This window comes from Gymnodraco acuticeps, unplaced genomic scaffold (genome assembly GCF_902827175.1).
Source record: "Gymnodraco acuticeps unplaced genomic scaffold, fGymAcu1.1, whole genome shotgun sequence".
NCBI classification, from domain to species: Eukaryota; Metazoa; Chordata; class Actinopteri; order Perciformes; family Bathydraconidae; genus Gymnodraco; species Gymnodraco acuticeps.
This window is the reverse complement of record NW_022990747.1, coordinates 1,325,745-1,347,139: the sequence shown is the minus strand read 5'-3', so window position 1 is coordinate 1,347,139 and position 21,395 is coordinate 1,325,745. Positions and strand designations below refer to the sequence as shown.

The following is a 21,395-nucleotide window of genomic DNA, read 5'->3' as shown; positions in this document are numbered from 1 at the left end:
AAAATTTATTTATTTGATAGAAAATTGAAATGTTGACCTAAGGATGGCACTAGAAGAGTAGTCAGGCAATCATTAGAGATGCAAATAACTATTTCTACAACAAAGTGCATGCATGGTCATACACCCAAAAGATAAGGGATATATCACTCTAAACTATATTAGGTATTAGTGTAAAAATTAGGAGAACATCAGATTCATCCCCTGGGCACCATGAATTTCTGTACCAATACGTCAAGGAAATATATTGTACAATTGCACAGATGGACGAAAGGGACGAGCCAATTGATAACCAGAGCCATCCCTAGAAGCATGTATGATTAAAACGTGTCCTAAAAGCCTTTATTTGATACATTTCAACTGACTTTCTGAATTGAAACCCACAGTAAACATTGATGAAATGTCATGACAAAATAGTGTACCTTATTAGTCCTCAAAGATCATAAGATCCAATGCTAAAAATTTACATATGGCACCTCAGATAGAAAATACACTGCATAGGATGCTAAAAAAAGCATCGTGCTATACCCAGCTGACTACATACTCTACCAACCTTTTGTAACACTTCCAGTACAAAGCTCCAGCTGTTTATCTCTTGTCCCAGTTCCATTTTTACAAATGTAACATCATCTTCATCTCACACTCTCTATTTGACTCTCACATCCAGAACATTGTAGTCATGATATGTGTTGACTGCTATTTTCAATTATTTGGCATGACACTGTACAACCTTATCCCGTACAATTAACACCCTTGAAAAAACACACACGGTAGCAGCAGACAAGCAGAAGTGGAGCAGTAATTCTAATTAGATTGGCGAACATTCAAAAGTGTCAGAGTATCTTGTTGGCCTTGGGGCATATTGTATATTGAAAATAGAGCAGCACTGGTTCTACCAGGTGGCGATTTTTGTTCTGGAACAAATATTAATTGTTTGTCCCTGTTTTCTATTATTAAAGGCAGAACAGAAAAGAAAATGTATGAATGTCAAGTCATTTAAACAGCTTTCTGGTCTCTCTGGTCTATCTGGTTTTGGTTTGATTTTGCCCCCAAGTTGAGGAAATGTACTTTGTTAAATTCCAACACTACAGGTCAAACAGATAAATGTAACTTTTTATTGCATGTGAACACACTCATAAAACGTCCACTAGATGGCGGAGTGTGTCCTATGCGTTTCCTCGTTCGCAGTCAGTCGGCCTGTCAGGAGTTTCATAATTGTTCATTAGTAAAACACTTTTACACTTTTTGCCACATGTGAAGCTTTTCTTATTATTTTGTATCAAACCTTTAGGGCAGGGGTCCCCAAACTTTTTCCTGTGAGGGCCACATAACTTTTCCCTTCTCTGATGGGGGCCGGGTCAGTTTGTAACAGAAAAAGTGTGACGATCGCATGGGTGTCTAAACGTAAACATTTATTGTTTTCTAGAAAGCCACACATAACCTAAATATTAATAACCCTTTCCGGGATCTTCACAAAAAAAAATCAGGAAATAAATAATAACACTATTAATTAAATAAATAACACTATTTATGAAATAAATAATAACCAAATAACCCTCTCTGGGTTCTTCACAGAAAAAAGTCCATTGAAAATTACTGTAACTTTCTGTTGTGCCGTGCACAATCTTAACAGGTAAAAGTTTAGCTTAGTTGTCAGAGCAGAATCTCTCAAAATAAACGTGGATTTACGTAAAAAAAACTATTTTTTTCGGGGTTCGGGTGTTTTGTTTGATTTTAAACAAACAAAGTCTTGGCTTTCAGAATATGAAACTTTTATTTCCTATTTATTTCTCACTCGCAATCTGCTCTTCCGCAGCGCCGCCCCCCCCCCCCCCCCCCCCCCCCCCTCACTCAGCTGAAATTATGAATGTAAGAGTATAGTAATCATAGATAACACTGCAGGGTCCGTTACAGTTTGTTTTCATCTGATTTCAATTAAACAAAGTCTTGGCTTTCAGAATATTAAACTTGTTTCGGCAAATTCAGATGATAAATACAACTTTGAAGCTTCGGCATAATTACAAGCGGAGAACGGCAGGCAAAACAACAGCCGGTGTTTCTCGTGAGTGTTTTCCCCGGGAAACAAACACAATACACACAAACGCAAAATTACACAAGCACACACACTCACACGCACACGTATACACACACACACTCGCGAGCTTCCCCTCCAAACGAAAATATCTTCCCTCGGTAGTATTTTTGATCATTTGCTCCGCTAATAATCAATCAGATCGATGGATTCCAGAGAAGAGACAACTTTGAAGGCCTTTTTCTCAAAATGATGACTCGGTGACAGTCATTATATAATGTGACATATTTCGCTTAATATTTGAAGTACAAAAACAATCCTGATATCATTAGAAAGCTAGGAATATCCTCTTTCCAACAGTGTATACAACTCAAAAGGTGTCTTCGGGTCAATGCGACTGATTTCGATAGAGCAGGTCACAACATTTTGACAGGGGCTAGTCTAGGATTCGGGTGGCAAAAAAAATAAAAAAAAAAATCATAATGCGTCTCTGGTATTGTTCAGGGGGCCAGGCCAAATGTGGAGGCGGGCCGTACCCGGCCCGCGGGCCTTAGTTTGGGGACCACTGCTTTAGGGTATCTAATCTAATAATTCTCAAGGTACAACAATTAGTGAGTGTTTTCTGTTTGAGTGGAGCAATCTGTCAATTTAATAATCTATCCATTTTCGAAACTAGCAACTGAAGCATACAAAACTATACATTCACCCATGCAGTAAATGTGTAAGCATGCAATACAAATCTTACACATATTAATCCCAGCATTGATTTGGAGTCTATGGGGCACAAGATATAAGCTTTCGGAAAGATAGTCTAAATACAAAATAAATACAAAAAGTTTTTTTTTTTTGTTCAAATCAAATAGACTTTGGGCCAAAAATGAAAAAGAGATGTGTCTGATATCTGCTACGGATTTGGAGTCACTGGATCACATGGGAGCTGTGAGAATAAAAGTTAACTATTAATGAGCACGAATATATTTAGAATAATAGTGGTTTTATTACATTTAAACTATAATATATTCATGGTCCCTATCGTCCCGATCGGTTATGAACTAATCGTCCTCTAACTGCAGACAGTCTGTGATCCTTAGTAAAAAGACCGGAGTGAATGTTTGTCCAATATCCTACCCATAAAACTAACTTCTCCTCGGTGAAACACATCAAATACCAATGAATGCTCAATTTAAAGTAGTCCTATACCACACAAATCAGATGTCGTCCGAAGAGAGTGAGTTGCTCACTGTCAACTCTTCGAGGAAATGGGAGTGGGGATGAATTTCTTCTGAATCATGGCGCAACATTTTCCGTAACAGCTTTCCATATCAGGAAGCCTTTGAGAATCATTACATGCAAAACACGCAGCACGTTCCCACGAAATGGGTCGGTGCTGCTGAGTTGGTTTAGTGTTTTTGAAATAGAAGTGGAATACATCGTTTCTAAATGGAGCCAAACAGGTAATGTGGACTTTAAGAAGTTGTTACTTCAATAATCCTATCATTAAAATAACGCTGCTATTGTGTTTGATTCAGGCGAGCTCGCGACATGATGCCTTTCGTCCTGTTCATTTTAGGGAATATTGCAACAGCTCTCTCTGGTACGTATATTGGACAGTGTTTTATATTCTATATGCAATACATCATTCTCATAACTAATGTATTGGTGTTTATGTATGTTTCAGGACTGACTCTTAACTGTACCAACGACTACGATGAATGTATGTTTTGCCAACTTGAAGCTCAAAACTGCACTGAATACCATATGATTCTAAAGAATAACTTCCGGGACAAGTGAGATGTTATTTTTAATTGTTCACCCCTGCAATGTAAACAATAGGGTTCTACTACAAAGCTAGTTCATTTATTTACACTATCGGTTTCTGAGCAATATCAATAGTGCCGATTACGATTCAAGATTCATAGAGCAGTGGTTCCCAACCCTCTTCCTCAAAGGACACACTATTATTGATTAAACTAACGACCCCTGACCAGAGGTGGGAGAAGTACTCAGTTCTTGAACTTGAGTAAAACAAAAAGTACCGGAGTGTAGGAATACTCTGTTAGAAGTAAAAGTCCTGCAATCAAATGTCACTCAAGTAAAAGTAGAAAAGTATTATCATCAACATACACTTAAAGTACTCATTATGCAGAGAGGTACATTTTAGAATAATATATATTTTATGTTTTGATTATAATTATTGATGCACTAAAGTGTTATCAAAGCTGGTAAAGGGGCAGCTAGTGTTAATCACTTTGAATACTGCAGGGTATGTGAATTTACTCCAGGTGTAACTAAAGTTTGAGTTAAGTGTTGATTATATTTTACATCATTAATCCAAATCTGCAAAGTAACTAAAGGTATTAAATGAATGTAGTGGAGTAAAAGTACAATATTTACCTCTGAATCGTAGTGGGGTAGAAGTACAAAGTACCATATGGGAATACTCAAGTAAAGTACAAGTATCTCAAAATTGTACTTAAGTACAGGACTTGAGTAAATGTACTTCGTCACTTCCCACCTCTGCTCCAGACTAATGTGAAATGAGTGTGACATCTTTTAAATATTGCCTCAGCATCTGTTTTACTCTTATTCTTTGAAGCTTTTATTTAATGTTTTTGTAGCAATCATACATACTAAATCGGCTTATTTTATTTGACAAAGTCAGTGTTTATTCTTCCTGATGCTTGATCAATATTCTATTAGCTTTGTGGGTTTAAACTGCCTACTTTTCTAATGCAGGAAGAGGCTTTCTTAATATAGCTTGTGATCAGGTATTCACCTTGCTCTTTCTTGTCAGATTTAAATGTTTTTGTCCAAAAATAATAATCTATTCTTTAGAATTGGCTATTTAGATTTTTCATAGATAAATAAAATCCTGTATAATATGCAACTTTTAGGGACCCATTTAGGTTCAGAACATAATCTATGTTATGTTGTATTCCACAGAAAGCATCTGTGCAAGTTCGAACCGTGTGATGCTGGACCGTGTTGTTGCTCTATTCAAATGAAGTTCGTATCGGGGGAGACTCATAATGCGACAGCTTGGAAAGGAAACAAAATCATGGGGTCCAAAATCATTGACGTCATAGAAACCAGTAAGTAGATTTCCCATAAATCTAATCTGTATTTCTCAGAAATATACTGATTCAGAAAAGCAGTGAATGAATGTTAAACTGGGTTGAGGATGGGAAATAACCTACCCTTACTTTTCTTATCTCCATTCTTCAACAGTAAAGCCCAAAACCCCAACAATCGTCTCTGTGAATGAATCCAATGGGAATTTTCAAGTCAAGTGGAAGACAAACTATGATCACACAGAATGGTTCAGTAACAGCTTGAATTCTATAGTGACTTACCATAAAAAAGGAGACAAAGAAGAGGTAGGAGCAATGTCATATGGACTGTATAGGTGAACATTTTCCCTGGAGAAGTAGACTTTCCTGTGGTATTTGAATTATGTCAGGTTGCCGTTTAGTTAAAGGAACTATAAAAGCTATCTTTTTTGTGTCTTCCTTATTTCTCCTTAGCAACGTTCTAAACCTTTCAAACCAAGTCAACTTGGTGGAGACTATTACTATGAGATACTTGGTGGACCCTTGGAGCCAAATACGAAATATGAAGTCAGCGTGGAAAGCGTCACGTATAACAAGTTCAGCGACAGCAGTAAGGAGTGGGAATTCACAACCCGTAAGTGTTGTCATTTCTTTATAAGCCTGATTAAACCTCATATTTCTTAGATGTGATACCTTCAGCATATTCATATTTATTTTGTTAGGTGAAATATGTGATTATCTGGCTGGATTTGACTTGTAATTTGAAATATTGGACTCTTAAACCTTCACAATCTCAACTGGAACCTGTATTTTATGTTTATTGAAATATGTTCCGAAATAATGAACATATTGTTGTTATGATGCAATTTTACATATTTAAATGCAGTTTGAAGTATGAAAGAATGGGTATGATTTATAGCGCATCCACCAAAAAAGTCACTTGAACCACAACAGCTTAATTACTCCAGCAAGGGTGCTACCAAACTGCTACTCAAGCACACAGCAGCTACATCTGTTACATTAGATCTTTGTTGGTTTTTGTCAAAAAGGAAAATCGTATTTTTGAGATTTCTATGACTGTGAAGTCATAGAATGATGCTTATGATGCTTATGCCGGAATTCATTGTTGTTATTTTTTTTGTGAAAACAGAATGCCTTCCTTGTCTTGGGTTTTCCCCAGGATCTACCAGCTATTTTCCTTTTAACAATCTTCTTCCAGGGATGTGCTCTTGCATGCCCTATTTTGGTATTGTGCGTCGGAGTTTTATTGCATTGCACTCCAAAAAAAGGGTAAACATTTATCGAAGAAGCCGTCCACTTTGGGCCCCCACTGCAAACTCAGCGGTCTCATTGAAATGAAAAGCAAGGCATTTGAACAGCTGTGCAGTGCTTTTTGTGTGATATCTCATGGATTTATTAGCCAAACTGGACTCTACTTACTCTGTGTTTTCTTCTGTGTTGTTCCACTATAATATCGAGCACACTAATTGCAACCATCCACATTCTCTACACCCAGTGGCAGTTAGAGATGCTGCGCTCTACTATTGTACTTTCAGCTTTACGTGTTACAACAAGTCAAAATAAAGTCTTACTCTTTGTTTTAGTTGCACAGAACACAGGACATTTGCCATATTTGTGCATGTGTGTACAGAATGTGAGTGTGTGAACATTACTGGTGGATGTTAGGCCCATTAGCATTTCTGTAATGAGATGCAGTCACTGAAACAGAAATAAGTCTTGAATAATAAGACACTTTAAAGATGTGATAATGCTTACAGCTGCTGGGTATTAACAGTTGAATCTTCCCACATTGTGTATACTGTCACAAAAAACACACGGCCAGGGCAGATTTACAGGCGAACAAGAGCCTCTTTAGTTTATCTATCTGCTGCATGTAATCTGTACACATATGGAGTCAGTTATATCTAAACTTCATACACGTTTTTTCAAAGCTGTGTACGAGGACACAGTCACTACCCGATCTGCCCCCCTGCCCGATCTGCACTGCGCATGTGCGAGATGGTCCGCCATATTTGACAACTACATACGGCAACTCTAATAACTCTAATCAATTCTAGCATCAGCTCTCCCAACCGTGGCCATCATCATCAGCCTCAGTGTTGCTGCTGTCCTCATCAGCGCTGCTATGTATGGCTGTTATATAAAGTAAGTCATACAGAAAAAAAGATATTGTGTTGTTGTACGTTTTTTGAAAGCCTTACACTGTAACTCGTGTTGTGTTGTGTTGTGTCATGTTTGTGATGTGTTTATTTGTTTGTGCAATTTTAGGCTCAAAACAAAGTGGTCGGACATAGTTGCCAAATGTCCAAATCCAAAACTACTGCTTATGCATTCAAGTGAGCAAGAGGTGAGTTACAAAGTGATCTGTGCCAAAATCTGAAAACTGAAAACACTACCATCCGTTACTCATTCTTTGAAATCTGATGGCAGTTGCAATTATTATTAAATTACTCATTATTTAAATAATGTACAATGTATCTACATGTGCTGGAAATCTTGGCAATGGCAATATAGGAGTATCAGTTTATGTGGTGTTTTCAAGGTTGGAAAAAAGCTTGAATTAGAGTTTTTATTTGAGTCAGCTGCAAATATGGTTTGACCCCAAAAAATGGCAAGAAAAGGTTTTTCAATGGATTATTGTAGTATCAGGTGAATTGATATTTTCACCCTTTTTAGAATGATGTCACACAAAAAAATGTGGTTGTTTAAATCACAGGACTTTAAGTCATAAAGAAGTGTACTAATCAGTATACTGTATTTACTGTATATACATTTGTATTTAACAATAGCAGAAAGGTGCTGAAAAAGCTTGAAAATTCACCTTGAAAGGCTTCAAAATGGCTTTAATTTCACGTTTAAAAATGTGAAGGAACCAATAAGTATATTTGGCTGCAAGGTTAACAGATAAAGCTCGATCAGAAAAGTTCCATATCTATATTTCAAATTGCTTTTATCATCCTTGTTTCAGGTCTTGAAGCCTGCCCCGCCGATCCTCTCCTCTGTCTGGGTAGACTCCCCCGATCCAGAGGACAGCACATGGTTAGTGTGGCTGCAATAGCAATATTTCCTTCAAGATTTCTATGGTTATATTGGCAGTTTAAGTAACCCATTTCTCTGTATTCAGGTCGGAGGGTTCAATGAAAGACATAAGCAGTGGGAGCCCTCAGCAAAGCAATGGAATCAGCATGGGCTCTTCTTGTCTTAGTTATGCTAATGCAGAACCCACTGACATTATAGCCAGAGTTCAGGATGCCCTTTTTTTGGCCTTCCCTGATATACGCCCGATGTCACCTTTGACTACCAATCTGCTCACAGAACCAAACAAAGACTTTGGTTTGCCCTCCTCTCCCTACAAACCCTGTGGTGTCAGAGCTGATGACACAAGTGTTGGATCATATTGCTTTGACAATCAAACCTATTGCAGCCTACTTCCCAACTTCGATGGCTCTGATGTCAAGGCTGAAATTCTTTCTGACTCTGAATACCTTCATAGTTCGGGTGACATTGTACCCCGTGTTCACCAACAGGCACTGGCTTGTCCACTTTTTAAGTTACCACCAGGGGATTCAGCTCTTATGCCAATCGACATGTCATACCAGCAGAACAATACAGATTCTTTGGGTGTTCCGCATGCTGAAGACTCCAGTTTGTCCTCAGTGTCTAGTGGAACCGACACAAATGCGTCATGCGATCATGTGTCCGGAGTTAAATCTGACGGTGAGGGCTTTGATGAGGCCGTCCATGATGCAACAAAGCTAGTTGAAAAAACTGAAGGGGTGATAATATGTGATGAAAACCCCTTCTACGGCGGTGTGCCTGCAGGCTTGCAGAGCCTCCCTCCAGTATACAACGACTACCAGCCATTTCAGAGTCTGGTGGAGCAGCCTGGTCATTTGTTTACAGAGGAGAAAAGAGGTGAGAAAGAGGAACATTTAAACACATATCCAGAGGAAGCATTCCCCAAGATCCTTCAAGGCTTCTTAGGACCCCTTGCTTCAGGTTGCATTAACAATGTCCAGTGTCCCTCCACGCTCCAAACACAGTTTCTTCCTGTGATCCCTGCTGACCAGTCAATGCCAATCATCACAGACAGCGGCTATCACAGTGTTTAGCTCTGACTTTTTTTGCATTCATTTTTTGTGTTAACTTCGTCCTTTTTTAAATTATATTGAGGCATTGTTGATAAAATGTAGAGCACAAGGGAGAGGCAGGATGTAAGGCAATTTTTATTGCATTATTTAACACATCCTGATAAGATTTGCATACGGTCTGTTTCCTGCTAAGCAGAAGTATTTATTGCAGTCAAGTGTAGCCATACTTACATTGTTCTGATCATGTCTTTCTAGACTTACCACATTCATACCTTTCTAGCTTAGATATATGAAGTGCCCAGTAGCCTTTACAGTAACAACAACAGTGTATGACAAATAAATAAATAAAGAAAATGTCAAAAGATCCGACTTTAAAAATGATTGATTGCTTAATGTTGTTTTTAGCGCTCACATTGCCCAGACTTGTTCTTACGTTTCACACGCAAAGTTCATCAGACATGTACAACTCACATATTAAGCTATCTTTGGCTCTTACCTACCTGCTGTAACAATGTACATTTCCCCTCTGTGGGACAAATAAAGGTTATTTGTTTCCGCAGTAAAACTATTTGATGGTAAACATTTCATTTATTTGACATCTTCTCATGGGAATCATGACAATTTTTTAAAGATGTGTGTCTGAATACACACACACACATACCATGTATACATCACTTCAGGGGACATTACATTGACTTACATGCATTTACTGGAGACTTATCCTAACCTTAACCATAACCAACACATGCCTAACCCTAACGCTTAACCTTACCCTAACCCTAAACCTAACCAAGTCTTCACCCTAAAATTAATGATTCCCCTTATGGGGACCTCCAATTTGTCCCCATAAGGGAGGCGAGTCCCCACACGTGACTGTGTAAACAGATTTAGGTCCCCACAAGTATAGTAATGCTAGGCCACACACACACACACACACTCAATGTGTTTGATGTTGTTGAGTACTCTGAACATGCTGTATGACCTTTGAGAACAGCACAAGGGAATAGAAAAACAAAATTAACTAGGGAGAAACATGCCTAGAAGTCTTAAGTCAAGTAAGCATATATCTGTGTAGCGCACAGTATTCTTAAAATTTATTTATTTGATAGAAAATTGAAATGTTGACCTAAGGATGGCACTAGAAGAGTAGTCAGGCAATCATTAGAGATGCAAATAACTATTTCTACAACAAAGTGCATGCATGGTCATACACCCAAAAGATAAGGGATATATCACTCTAAACTATATTAGGTATTAGTGTAAAAATTAGGAGAACATCAGATTCATCCCCTGGGCACCATGAATTTCTGTACCAATACGTCAAGGAAATATATTGTACAATTGCACAGATGGACGAAAGGGACGAGCCAATTGATCACCAGAGCCATCCCTAGAAGCATGTATGATTAAAACGTGTCCTAAAAGCCTTTATTTGATACATTTCAACTGACTTTCTGAATTGAAACCCACAGTAAACATTGATGAAATGTCATGACAAAATAGTGTACCTTATTAGTCCTCAAAGATCATAAGATCCAATGCTAAAAATGTACATATGGCACCTCAGATAGAAAATACACTGCATAGGATGCTAAAACAAGCATCGTGCTATACCCAGCTGACTACATACTCTACCAACCTTTTGTAACACTTCCAGTACAAAGCTCCAGCTGTTTATCTCTTGTCCCAGTTCCATTTTTACAAATGTAACATCATCTTCATCTCACACTCTCTATTTGACTCTCACATCCAGAACATTGTAGTCATGATATGTGTTGACTGCTATTTTTAATTATTTGGCATGACACTGTACAACCTTATCCCGTACAATTAACACCCTTGAAAAAACACACACGGTAGCAGCAGACAAGCAGAAGTGGAGCAGTAATTCAAATTAGATTGGCGAACATTCAAAAGTGTCAGAGTATCTTGTTGGCCTTGGGGCATATTGTATATTGAAAATAGAGCAGCACTGGTTCTACCAGGTGGCGATTTTTGTTCTGGAACAAATATTAATTGTTTGTCCCTGTTTTCTATTATTAAAGGCAGAACAGAAAAGAAAATGTATGAATGTCAAGTCATTTAAACAGCTTTCTGGTCTCTCTGGTCTATCTGGTTTTGGTTTGATTTTGCCCCCAAGTTGAGGAAATGTACTTTGTTAAATTCCAACACTACAGGTCAAACAGATAAATGTAACTTTTTATTGCATGTGAACACACTCATAAAACGTCCACTAGATGGCGGAGTGTGTCCTATGCGTTTCCTCGTTCGCAGTCAGTCGGCCTGTCAGGAGTTTCATAATTGTTCATTAGTAAAACACTTTTACACTTTTTGCCACATGTGAAGCTTTTCTTATTATTTTGTATCAAACCTTTAGGGCAGGGGTCCCCAAACTTTTTCCTGTGAGGGCCACATAACTTTTCCCTTCTCTGATGGGGGCCGGGTCAGTTTGTAACAGAAAAAGTGTGACGATCGCATGGGTGTCTAAACGTAAACATTTATTGTTTTCTAGAAAGCCACACATAACCAAATATTAATAACCCTTTCCGGGATCTTCACAAAAAAAAATCAGGAAATAAATAATAACACTATTAATGAAATAAATAACACTATTTATGAAATAAATAATAACCAAATAACCCTCTCTGGGTTCTTCACAGAAAAAAGTCCATTGAAAATTACTGTAACTTTCTGTTGTGCCGTGCACAATCTTAACAGGTAAAAGTTTAGCTTAGTTGTCAGAGCAGAATCTCTCAAAATAAACGTGGATTTACGTAAAAAAAACTATTTTTTCGGGGTTCGGGTGTTTTGTTTGATTTTAAACAAACAAAGTCTTGGCTTTCAGAATATTAAACTTTTATTTCCTATTTATTTCTCACTCGCAATCTGCTCTTCCGCAGCGCCGCCCCCCCCCCCCCCCCCCCCCTCACTCAGCTGAAATTATGAATGTAAGAGTATAGTAATCATAGATAACACTGCAGGGTCCGTTACAGTTTGTTTTCATCTGATTTCAATTAAACAAAGTCTTGGCTTTCAGAATATTAAACTTGTTTCGGCAAATTCAGATGATAAATACAACTTTGAAGCTTCTGCATAATTACAAGCGGAGAACGGCAGGCAAAACAACAGCCGGTGTTTCTCGTGAGTGTTTTCCCCGGGAAACAAACACAATACACACAAACGCAAAATTACACAAGCACACACACTCACACGCACACGTATACACACACACACTCGCGAGCTTCCCCTCCAAACGAAAATATCTTCCCTCGGTAGTATTTTTGATCATTTGCTCCGCTAATAATCAATCAGATCGATGGATTCCAGAGAAGAGACAACTTTGAAGGCCTTTTTCTCAAAATGATGACTCGGTGACAGTCATTATATAATGTGACATATTTTGCTTAATATTTGAAGTACAAAAACAATCCTGATATCATTAGAAAGCTAGGAATATCCTCTTTCCAACAGTGTATACAACTCAAAAGGTGTCTTCGGGTCAATGCGACTGATTTCGATAGAGCAGGTCACAACATTTTGACAGGGGCTAGTCTAGGATTCGGGTGGCAAAAAAAAAAAAAAAAAAAATCATAATGCGTCTCTGGTATTGTTCAGGGGGCCAGGCCAAATGTGGAGGCGGGCCGTACCCGGCCCGCGGGCCTTAGTTTGGGGACCACTGCTTTAGGGTATCTAATCTAATAATTCTCAAGGTACAACAATTAGTGAGTGTTTTCTGTTTGAGTGGAGCAATCTGTCAATTTAATAATCTATCCATTTTCGAAACTAGCAACTGAAGCATACAAAACTATACATTCACCCATGCAGTAAATGTGTAAGCATGCAATACAAATCTTACACATATTAATCCCAGCATTGATTTGGAGTCTATGGGGCACAAGATATAAGCTTTCGGAAAGATAGTCTAAATACAAAATAAATACAAAAAGTTTTGTTTTTTTGTTCAAATCAAATAGACTTTGGGCCAAAAATGAAAAAGAGATGTGTCTGATATCTGCTACGGATTTGGAGTCACTGGATCACATGGGAGCTGTGAGAATAAAAGTTCACTATTAATGAGCACGAATATATTTAGAATAATAGTGGTTTTATTACATTTAAACTATAATATATTCATGGTCCCTATCATATGTAAACAAAAAACACTGTGATCGGTTATGAACTAATCGTCCTCTAACTGCAGACAGTCTGTGATCCTTAGTAAAAAGACCGGAGTGAATGTTTGTCCAATATCCTACCCATAAAACTAACTTCTCCTCGGTGAAACACATCAAATACCAATGAATGCTCCATTTAAAGTAGTCCTATACCACACAAATCAGATGTCGTCCGAAGAGAGTGAGTTGCTCACTGTCAACTCTTCGAGGAAATGGGAGTGGGGATGAATTTCCTCTGAATCATGGCGCAACATTTTCCGTAACAGCTTTCCATATCAGGAAGCCTTTGAGAATCATTACATGCAAAACACGCAGCACGTTCCCACGAAATGGGTCGGTGCTGCTGAGTTGGTTTAGTGTTTTTGAAATAGAAGTGGAATACATCGTTTCTAAATGGAGCCAAACAGGTAATGTGGACTTTAAGAAGTTGTTACTTCAATAATCCTATCATTAAAATAACGCTGCTATTGTGTTTGATTCAGGCGAGCTCGCGACAGGATGCCTTTCGTCCTGTTCATTTTAGGGAATATTGCAACAGCTCTCTCTGGTACGTATATTGGACAGTGTTTTATATTCTATATGCAATACATCATTCTCATAATTAATGTATTGGTGTTTATGTATGTTTCAGGACTGACTCTTAACTGTACCAACGACTACGATGAATGTATGTTTTGCCAACTTGAAGCTCAAAACTGCACTGAATACCATATGATTCTAAAGAATAACTTCCGGGACAAGTGAGATGTTATTTTTAATTGTTCACCCCTGCAATGTAAACAATAGGGTTCTACTACAAAGCTAGTTCATTTATTTACACTATCGGTTTCTGAGCAATATCAATAGTGCCGATTACGATTCAAGATTCAGAGGGCAGTGGTTCCCAACCCTCTTCCTCAAAGGACACCCTATTATTGATTAAACTAACGACCCCTGACCAGAGGTGGGAGAAGTACTCAGTTCTTGAACTTGAGTAAAACAAAAAGTACCGGAGTGTAGGAATACTCTGTTAGAAGTAAAAGTCCTGCAATCAAATGTCACTCAAGTAAAAGTAGAAAAGTATTATCATCAACATACACTTAAAGTACTCATTATGCAGAGAGGTACATTTTAGAATAATATATATTTTATGTTTTGATTATAATTATTGATGCACTAAAGTGTTATCAAAGCTGGTAAAGGGGCAGCTAGTGTTAATCACTTTGAATACTGCAGGGTATGTGAATTTACTCCAGGTGTAACTAAAGTTTGAGTTAAGTGTTGATTATATTTTACATCATTAATCCAAATCTGCAAAGTAACTAAAGGTATTAAATGAATGTAGTGGAGTAAAAGTACAATATTTACCTCTGAATCGTAGTGGGGTAGAAGTACAAAGTACCATATGGGAATACTCAAGTAAAGTACAAGTATCTCAAAATTGTACTTAAGTACAGGACTTGAGTAAATGTACTTCGTCACTTCCCACCTCTGCTCCAGACTAATGTGAAATGAGTGTGACATCTTTTAAATATTGCCTCAGCATCTGTTTTACTCTTATTCTTTGAAGCTTTATTTAATGTTTTTGTAGCAATCATACATACTAAATCGGCTTATTTTATTTGACAAAGTCAGTGTTTATTCTTCCTGATGCTTGATCAATATTCTATTAGCTTTGTGGGTTAAACTGCCTACTTTTCTAATGCAGGAAGAGGCTTTCTTAATATAGCTTGTGATCAGGTCTTCACCTTGCTCTTTCTTGTCAGATTTAAATGTTTTTGTCCAAAAATAATAATCTATTCTTTAGAATTGGCTATTTAGATTTTCATAGATAAATAAAATCCTGTATAATATGCAACTTTTAGGGACCCATTTAGGTTCAGAACATAATCTATGTTATGTTGTATTCCACAGAAAGCATCTGTGCATGTTCGAACCGTGTGATGCTGGACCGTGTTGTTGCTCTATTCAAATGAAGTTCGTATCGGGGGAGACTCATAATGCGACAGCTTGGAAAGGAAACAAAATCATGGGGTCCAAAATCATTGACGTCATAGAAACCAGTAAGTAGATTTCCCATAAATCTAATCTGTATTTCTCAGAAATATACTGATTCAGAAAAGCAGTGAATGAATGTTAAACTGGGTTGAGGATGGGAAATAACCTACCCTTACTTTTCTTATCTCCATTCTTCAACAGTAAAGCCCAAAACCCCAACAATCGTCTCTGTGAATGAATCCAATGGGAATTTTCAAGTCAAGTGGAAGACAAACTATGATCACACAGAATGGTTCAGTAACAGCTTGAATTCTATAGTGACTTACCATAAAAAAGGAGACAAAGAAGAGGTAGGAGCAATGTCATATGGACTGTATAGGTGAACATTTTCCCTGGAGAAGTAGACTTTCCTGTGGTATTTGAATTATGTCAGGTTGCCGTTTAGTTAAAGGAACTATAAAAGCTATCTTTTTTGTGTCTTCCTTATTTCTCCTTAGCAACGTTCTAAACCTTTCAAACCAAGTCAACTTGGTGGAGACTATTACTATGAGATACTTGGTGGACCCTTGGAGCCAAATACGAAATATGAAGTCAGCGTGGAAAGCGTCACGTATAACAAGTTCAGCGACAGCAGTAAGGAGTGGGAATTCACAACCCGTAAGTGTTGTCATTTCTTTATAAGCCTGATTAAACCTCATATTTCTTAGATGTGATACCTTCAGCATATTCATATTTATTTTGTTAGGTGAAATATGTGATTATCTGGCTGGATTTGACTTGTAATTTGAAATATTGGACTCTTAAACCTTCACAATCTCAACTGGAACCTGTATTTTATGTTTATTGAAATATGTTCCGAAATAATGAACATATTGTTGTTATGATGCAATTTTACATATTTAAATGCAGTTTGAAGTATGAAAGAATGGGTATGATTTATAGCGCATCCACCCAAAAAGTCACTTGAACCACAACAGCTTAATTACTCCAGCAAGGGTGCTACCAAACTGCTACTCAAGCACACAGCAGCTACATCTGTTACATTAGATCTTTGTTGGTTTTTGTCAAAAAGGAAAATCGTATTTTTGAGATTTCTATGACTGTGAAGTCATAGAATGATGCTTATGATGCTTATGTCGGAATTCATTGTTGTTATTTTTTTTGTGAAAACAGAATGCCTTCCTTGTCTTGGGTTTTCCCCAGGATCTACCAGCTATTTTCCTTTTAACAATCTTCTTCCAGGGATGTGCTCTTGCATGCCCTATTTTGGTATTGTGCGTCGGAGTTTTATTGCATTGCACTCCAAAAAAAAGGGTAAACATTTATCGAAGAAGCCGTCCACTTTGGGCCCCCACTGCAAACTCAGCGGTCTCATTGAAATGAAAAGCAAGGCATTTGAACAGCTGTGCAGTGCTTTTTGTGTGATATCTCATGGATTTATTAGCCAAACTGGACTCTACTTACTCTGTGTTTTCTTCTGTGTTGTTCCACTATAATATCGAGCACACTAATTGCAAACCATCCACATTCTCTACACCCAGTGGCAGTTAGAGATGCTGCGCTCTACTATTGTACTTTCAGCTTTACGTGTTACAACAAGTCAAAATAAAGTCTTACTCTTTGTTTTAGTTGCACAGAACACAGGACATTTGCCATATTTGTGCATGTGTGTACAGAATGTGAGTGTGTGAACATTACTGGTGGATGTTAGGCCCATTAGCATTTCTATAATGAGATGCAGTCACTGAAACAGAAATAAGTCTTGAATAATAAGACACTTTAAAGATGTGATAATGCTTACAGCTGCTGGGTATTAACAGTTGAATCTTCCCACATTGTGTATACTGTCACAAAAAAACACACGGCCAGGGCAGATTTACAGGCGAACAAGAGCCTCTTTAGTTTATCTATCTGCTGCATGTAATCTGTACACATATGGAGTCAGTCATATCTAAACTTCATACACGTTTTTTCAAAGCTGTGTACGAGGACACAGTCACTACCCGATCTGCCCCCCTGCCCGATCTGCACTGCGCATGTGCGAGATGGTCCGCCATATTTGACAACTACATACGGCAACTCTAATAACTCTAATCAATTCTAGCATCAGCTCTCCCAACCGTGGCCATCATCATCAGCCTCAGTGTTGCTGCTGTCCTCATCAGCGCTGCTATGTATGGCTGTTATATAAAGTAAGTCATACAGAAAAAAAGATATTGTGTTGTTGTACGTTTTTTGAAAGCCTTACACTGTAACTCGTGTTGTGTTGTGTCATGTTTGTGATGTGTTTATTTGTTTGTGCAATTTTAGGCTCAAAACAAAGTGGTCGGACATAGTTGCCAAATGTCCAAATCCAAAACTACTGCTTATGCATTCAAGTGAGCAAGAGGTGAGTTACAAAGTGATCTGTGCCAAAATCTGAAAACTGAAAACACTACCATCCGTTACTCATTCTTTGAAATCTGATGGCAGTTGCAATTATTATTAAATTACTCATTATTTAAATAATGTACAATGTATCTACATGTGCTGGAAATCTTGGCAATGGCAATATAGGAGTATCAGTTTATGTGGTGTTTTCAAGGTTGGAAAAAAGCTTGAATTAGAGTTTTTATTTGAGTCAGCTGCAAATATGGTTTGACCCCAAAAAATGGCAAGAAAAGGTTTTTCAATGGATTATTGTAGTATCAGGTGAATTGATATTTTCACCCTTTTTAGAATGATGTCACACAAAAAAATGTGGTTGTTTAAATCACAGGACTTTAAGTCATAAAGAAGTGTACTAATCAGTATACTGTATTTACTGTATATACATTTGTATTTAACAATAGCAGAAAGGTGCTGAAAAAGCTTGAAAATTCACCTTGAAAGGCTTCAAAATGGCTTTAATTTCACGTTTAAAAATGTGAAGGAACCAATAAGTATATTTGGCTGCAAGGTTAACAGATAAAGCTCGATCAGAAAAGTTCCATATCTATATTTCGAATTGCTTTTATCATCCTTGTTTCAGGTCTTGAAGCCTGCCCCGCCGATCCTCTCCTCTGTCTGGGTAGACTCCCCCGATCCAGAGGACAGCACATGGTTAGTGTGGCTGCAATAGCAATATTTCCTTCAAGATTTCTATGGTTATATTGGCAGTTTAAGTAACCCATTTCTCTGTATTCAGGTCGGAGGGTTCAATGAAAGACATAAGCAGTGGGAGCACTCAGCAAAGCAATGGAATCAGCATGGGCTCTTCTTGTCTTAGTTATGCTAATGGAAAACCCACTGACATTATAGCCAGAGTTCAGGATGCCCTTTTTTTGGCCTTCCCTGATATACGCCCGATGTCACCTTTGACTACCAATCTGCTCACAGAACCAAACAAAGACTTTGGTTTGCCCTCCTCTCCCTACAAACCCTGTGGTGTCAGAGCTGATGACACAAGTGTTGGATCATATTGCTTTGACAATCAAACCTATTGCAGCCTACTTCCCAACTTCGATGGCTCTGATGTCAAGGCTGAAATTCTTTCTGACTCTGAATACCTTCATAGTTCGGGTGACATTGTACCCCGTGTTGACCAACAGGCACTGGCTTGTCCACTTTTTAAGTTACCACCAGGGGATTCAGCTCTTATGCCAATCGACATGTCATACCAGCAGAACAATACAGATTCTTTGGGTGTTCCGCATGCTGAAGACTCCAGTTTGTCCTCAGTGTCTAGTGGAACCGACACAAATGCGTCATGCGATCATGTGTCCGGAGTTAAATCTGACGGTGAGGGCTTTGATGAGGCCGTCCATGATGCAACAAAGCTAGTTGAAAAAACTGAAGGGGTGATAATATGTGATGAAAACCCCTTCTACGGCGGTGTGCCTGCAGGCTTGCAGAGCCTCCCTCCAGTATACAACGACTACCAGCCATTTCAGAGTCTGGTGGAGCAGCCTGGTCATTTGTTTACAGAGGAGAAAAGAGGTGAGAAAGAGGAACATTTAAACACATATCCAGAGGAAGCATTCCCCAAGATCCTTCAAGGCTTCTTAGGACCCCTTGCTTCAGGTTGCATTAACAATGTCCAGTGTCCCTCCACGCTCCAAACACAGTTTCTCCCTGTGATCCCTGCTGACCAGTCAATGCCAATCATCACAGACAGCGGCTATCACAGTGTTTAGCTCTGACTTTTTTTGCATTCATTTTTTGTGTTAACTTCGTCCTTTTTTAAATTATATTGAGGCATTGTTGATAAAATGTAGAGCACAAGGGAGAGGGAGGATGTTACAGACTTTGAATGGTGTTCAAGCCCTTAGGAAATACTCAAGTTTAAGTTTTTAGTATTACTATTTTAAAGGCTGTCAAGGATATAAGCTGCAAATGAAAAACATTGCACCTTAAGAGCAGTTGATATTGATATGTTGTAAATACTTTGCAACTGTGTATGATTGATTTTGTTAAATATGCAATTTTGTACATAAGAAACATTCATGTAAAGTGTATCAAAAACAGAATATACTTGTTTTTTGTTTTAAAGGTGCGCTTGTTCCAATGCTTGAACAAACAGCTCACTTATCCGTATCTAATGTCATGTGTTTGTTACTCGGTTCATAGGACATGTTTTCCATAGATGTTGTATAAAGCTTGTGTAAAGCTTGCTTAACCACCCAGTCTGTATCGTAAGTAAGACTTGTGAAACATACAGACGAGTCATTTCCGGCAGTTTACTTCAACCCCTCGCTGAGCTTGATTTGGCCAGAGCGCTCATCATAGGAAAATAGTATATGTCCCCAATTGTGATATTACAACCAAGCCTTTTAAGGAAAATCAAGTTAACCCTTTGTTTTAAACAAGTCATCAATCATAATGAGCATGTGTTATTCAGGATTGTGAAATGACTTCCTCATTGCTCTTCTTTGGAACTGCTGAGCCACTTCCACAGAGACACACCACGTCACAGCAAATATGCAAACTTGTTTTACTATAAAGTCCAGTTCATTATGTGCAAAGAAGACATTGCTGCTGATTGTTCAATTGTTGTTTTAATGTAAAATAAGCTATTTTCTTATTTTAATTGTGTTGTTGTAACAGAGGACATTGTATATCTGCAAATAACAATAAAAAACAAGTGCATGGATAGTCTTTATTGCATTTGAAGGAACTTATGAAAGATGGCATGAAGACTTCCTAAAATGTACTTCCTTAATTTAACGCAGTTTCTGTTGAAACTGGGTATAAGGGCATGAAAATATTTGGGGATGACAAGTATGTTTACATTTTATTTTCTTAGGGCCTCCTGTAGGAGCCATTTTGTGGGTGATGTTGGTGTGTCAGTTTATTTAAGTTATATGTATAGTGCAATATTATTTATGAACACTGGGTGGCGGGGTTTAGCTGCACCGGGTGTATATAAGGAGGTCATAGGTGACAAGAGGGGGGTGGACACAGTAGGAGAAGAGCATACCGATTCCACCAGCCCGGCAGATGCTCATAGAATCACTAGAACGCTAAATTAACCCTGGTATGTAAAGACGAATAAACATCATCATAAACCACAACTAAGGACCGGAAAATCATCTGTTTGTGTCTGCGTCTGGATCACTTTTCAACCCTTCTGTGAAAGTAACGGCAAAAATATATAGGACATAGGAAAAGGAAATTGCCATTACATTAAGTGGAATCGGTATGCTCTTCTCCTACTGTGTCCCCTTGATTACCATTGTTGATTACAGGTGGTGTGATGTCAACATGTCCCTGCACATGTGTCTGTATACTTTGTCTGGGAATAGAGGTTAGGGCTTTAATCGAAAGGGCGGCAGCACTGAACAAACAACATGAGCTTGATGTAGAAGGGGAACAATTAAAACACCAGAAACAACAGTTGGAACAACAGAAACAACAACAGAAACAACAATTAAAACACCAGAAACAACAGTTGGAACAACAGAAACAACAACAGGAACAACAGTTGGAACAACAGAAACAACAGTTGGAACAACAGAAACAACAAAAGAAACAACAGAAACAACAACAGGAACAACAGTTGGAACAACAGAAACAACAACAGGAACAACAGTTG

At 38.1% G+C, this 21,395-nt stretch overlaps 2 protein-coding genes across 5 annotated transcripts; both read left to right on the top strand.

The window, feature by feature from the left end:
- The first annotated feature begins 3,351 nt into the window (after positions 1-3,351).
- Positions 3,352-20,455, top strand: LOC117556711. Of its 3 annotated transcripts, XR_004570611.1 has the most exons (11): positions 3,352-3,483; positions 3,559-3,623; positions 3,708-3,816; positions 4,973-5,121; positions 5,258-5,406; positions 5,554-5,713; positions 7,158-7,245; positions 7,369-7,447; positions 8,069-8,139; positions 8,225-9,307; positions 19,593-20,455. XR_004570611.1 is itself a non-coding variant. In XM_034232204.1 (10 exons), the coding sequence occupies exons 1-10, from the start codon at positions 3,470-3,472 to the stop codon at positions 9,210-9,212; spliced, it is 1,872 nt and encodes a 623-aa protein (XP_034088095.1). In that variant the 5' UTR covers positions 3,353-3,469; the 3' UTR covers positions 9,213-9,759. The 3 variants fall into 3 exon arrangements, 2 of the variants coding, with proteins under 2 accessions (XP_034088095.1, XP_034088097.1); XM_034232204.1 differs by lacking the exon at positions 19,593-20,455 and having other exon boundaries at positions 3,353-3,483; positions 8,225-9,759; XM_034232206.1 differs by lacking the exons at positions 3,708-3,816; positions 19,593-20,455 and having other exon boundaries at positions 3,429-3,483; positions 8,225-9,759.
- On the top strand, positions 13,444-20,455 carry LOC117556710. 2 transcript variants are annotated; one of them, XM_034232202.1, is made up of 10 exons: positions 13,444-13,773; positions 13,849-13,913; positions 13,998-14,106; positions 15,260-15,408; positions 15,545-15,693; positions 15,841-16,000; positions 17,448-17,535; positions 17,654-17,732; positions 18,354-18,424; positions 18,510-20,455. In XM_034232202.1, the coding sequence occupies exons 1-10, from the start codon at positions 13,760-13,762 to the stop codon at positions 19,495-19,497; spliced, it is 1,872 nt and encodes a 623-aa protein (XP_034088093.1). In that variant the 5' UTR covers positions 13,444-13,759; the 3' UTR covers positions 19,498-20,455. The 2 variants fall into 2 exon arrangements, with proteins under 2 accessions (XP_034088093.1, XP_034088094.1); XM_034232203.1 differs by lacking the exon at positions 13,998-14,106 and having other exon boundaries at positions 13,445-13,773.
- Positions 20,456-21,395: the final 940 nt, after the last annotated feature.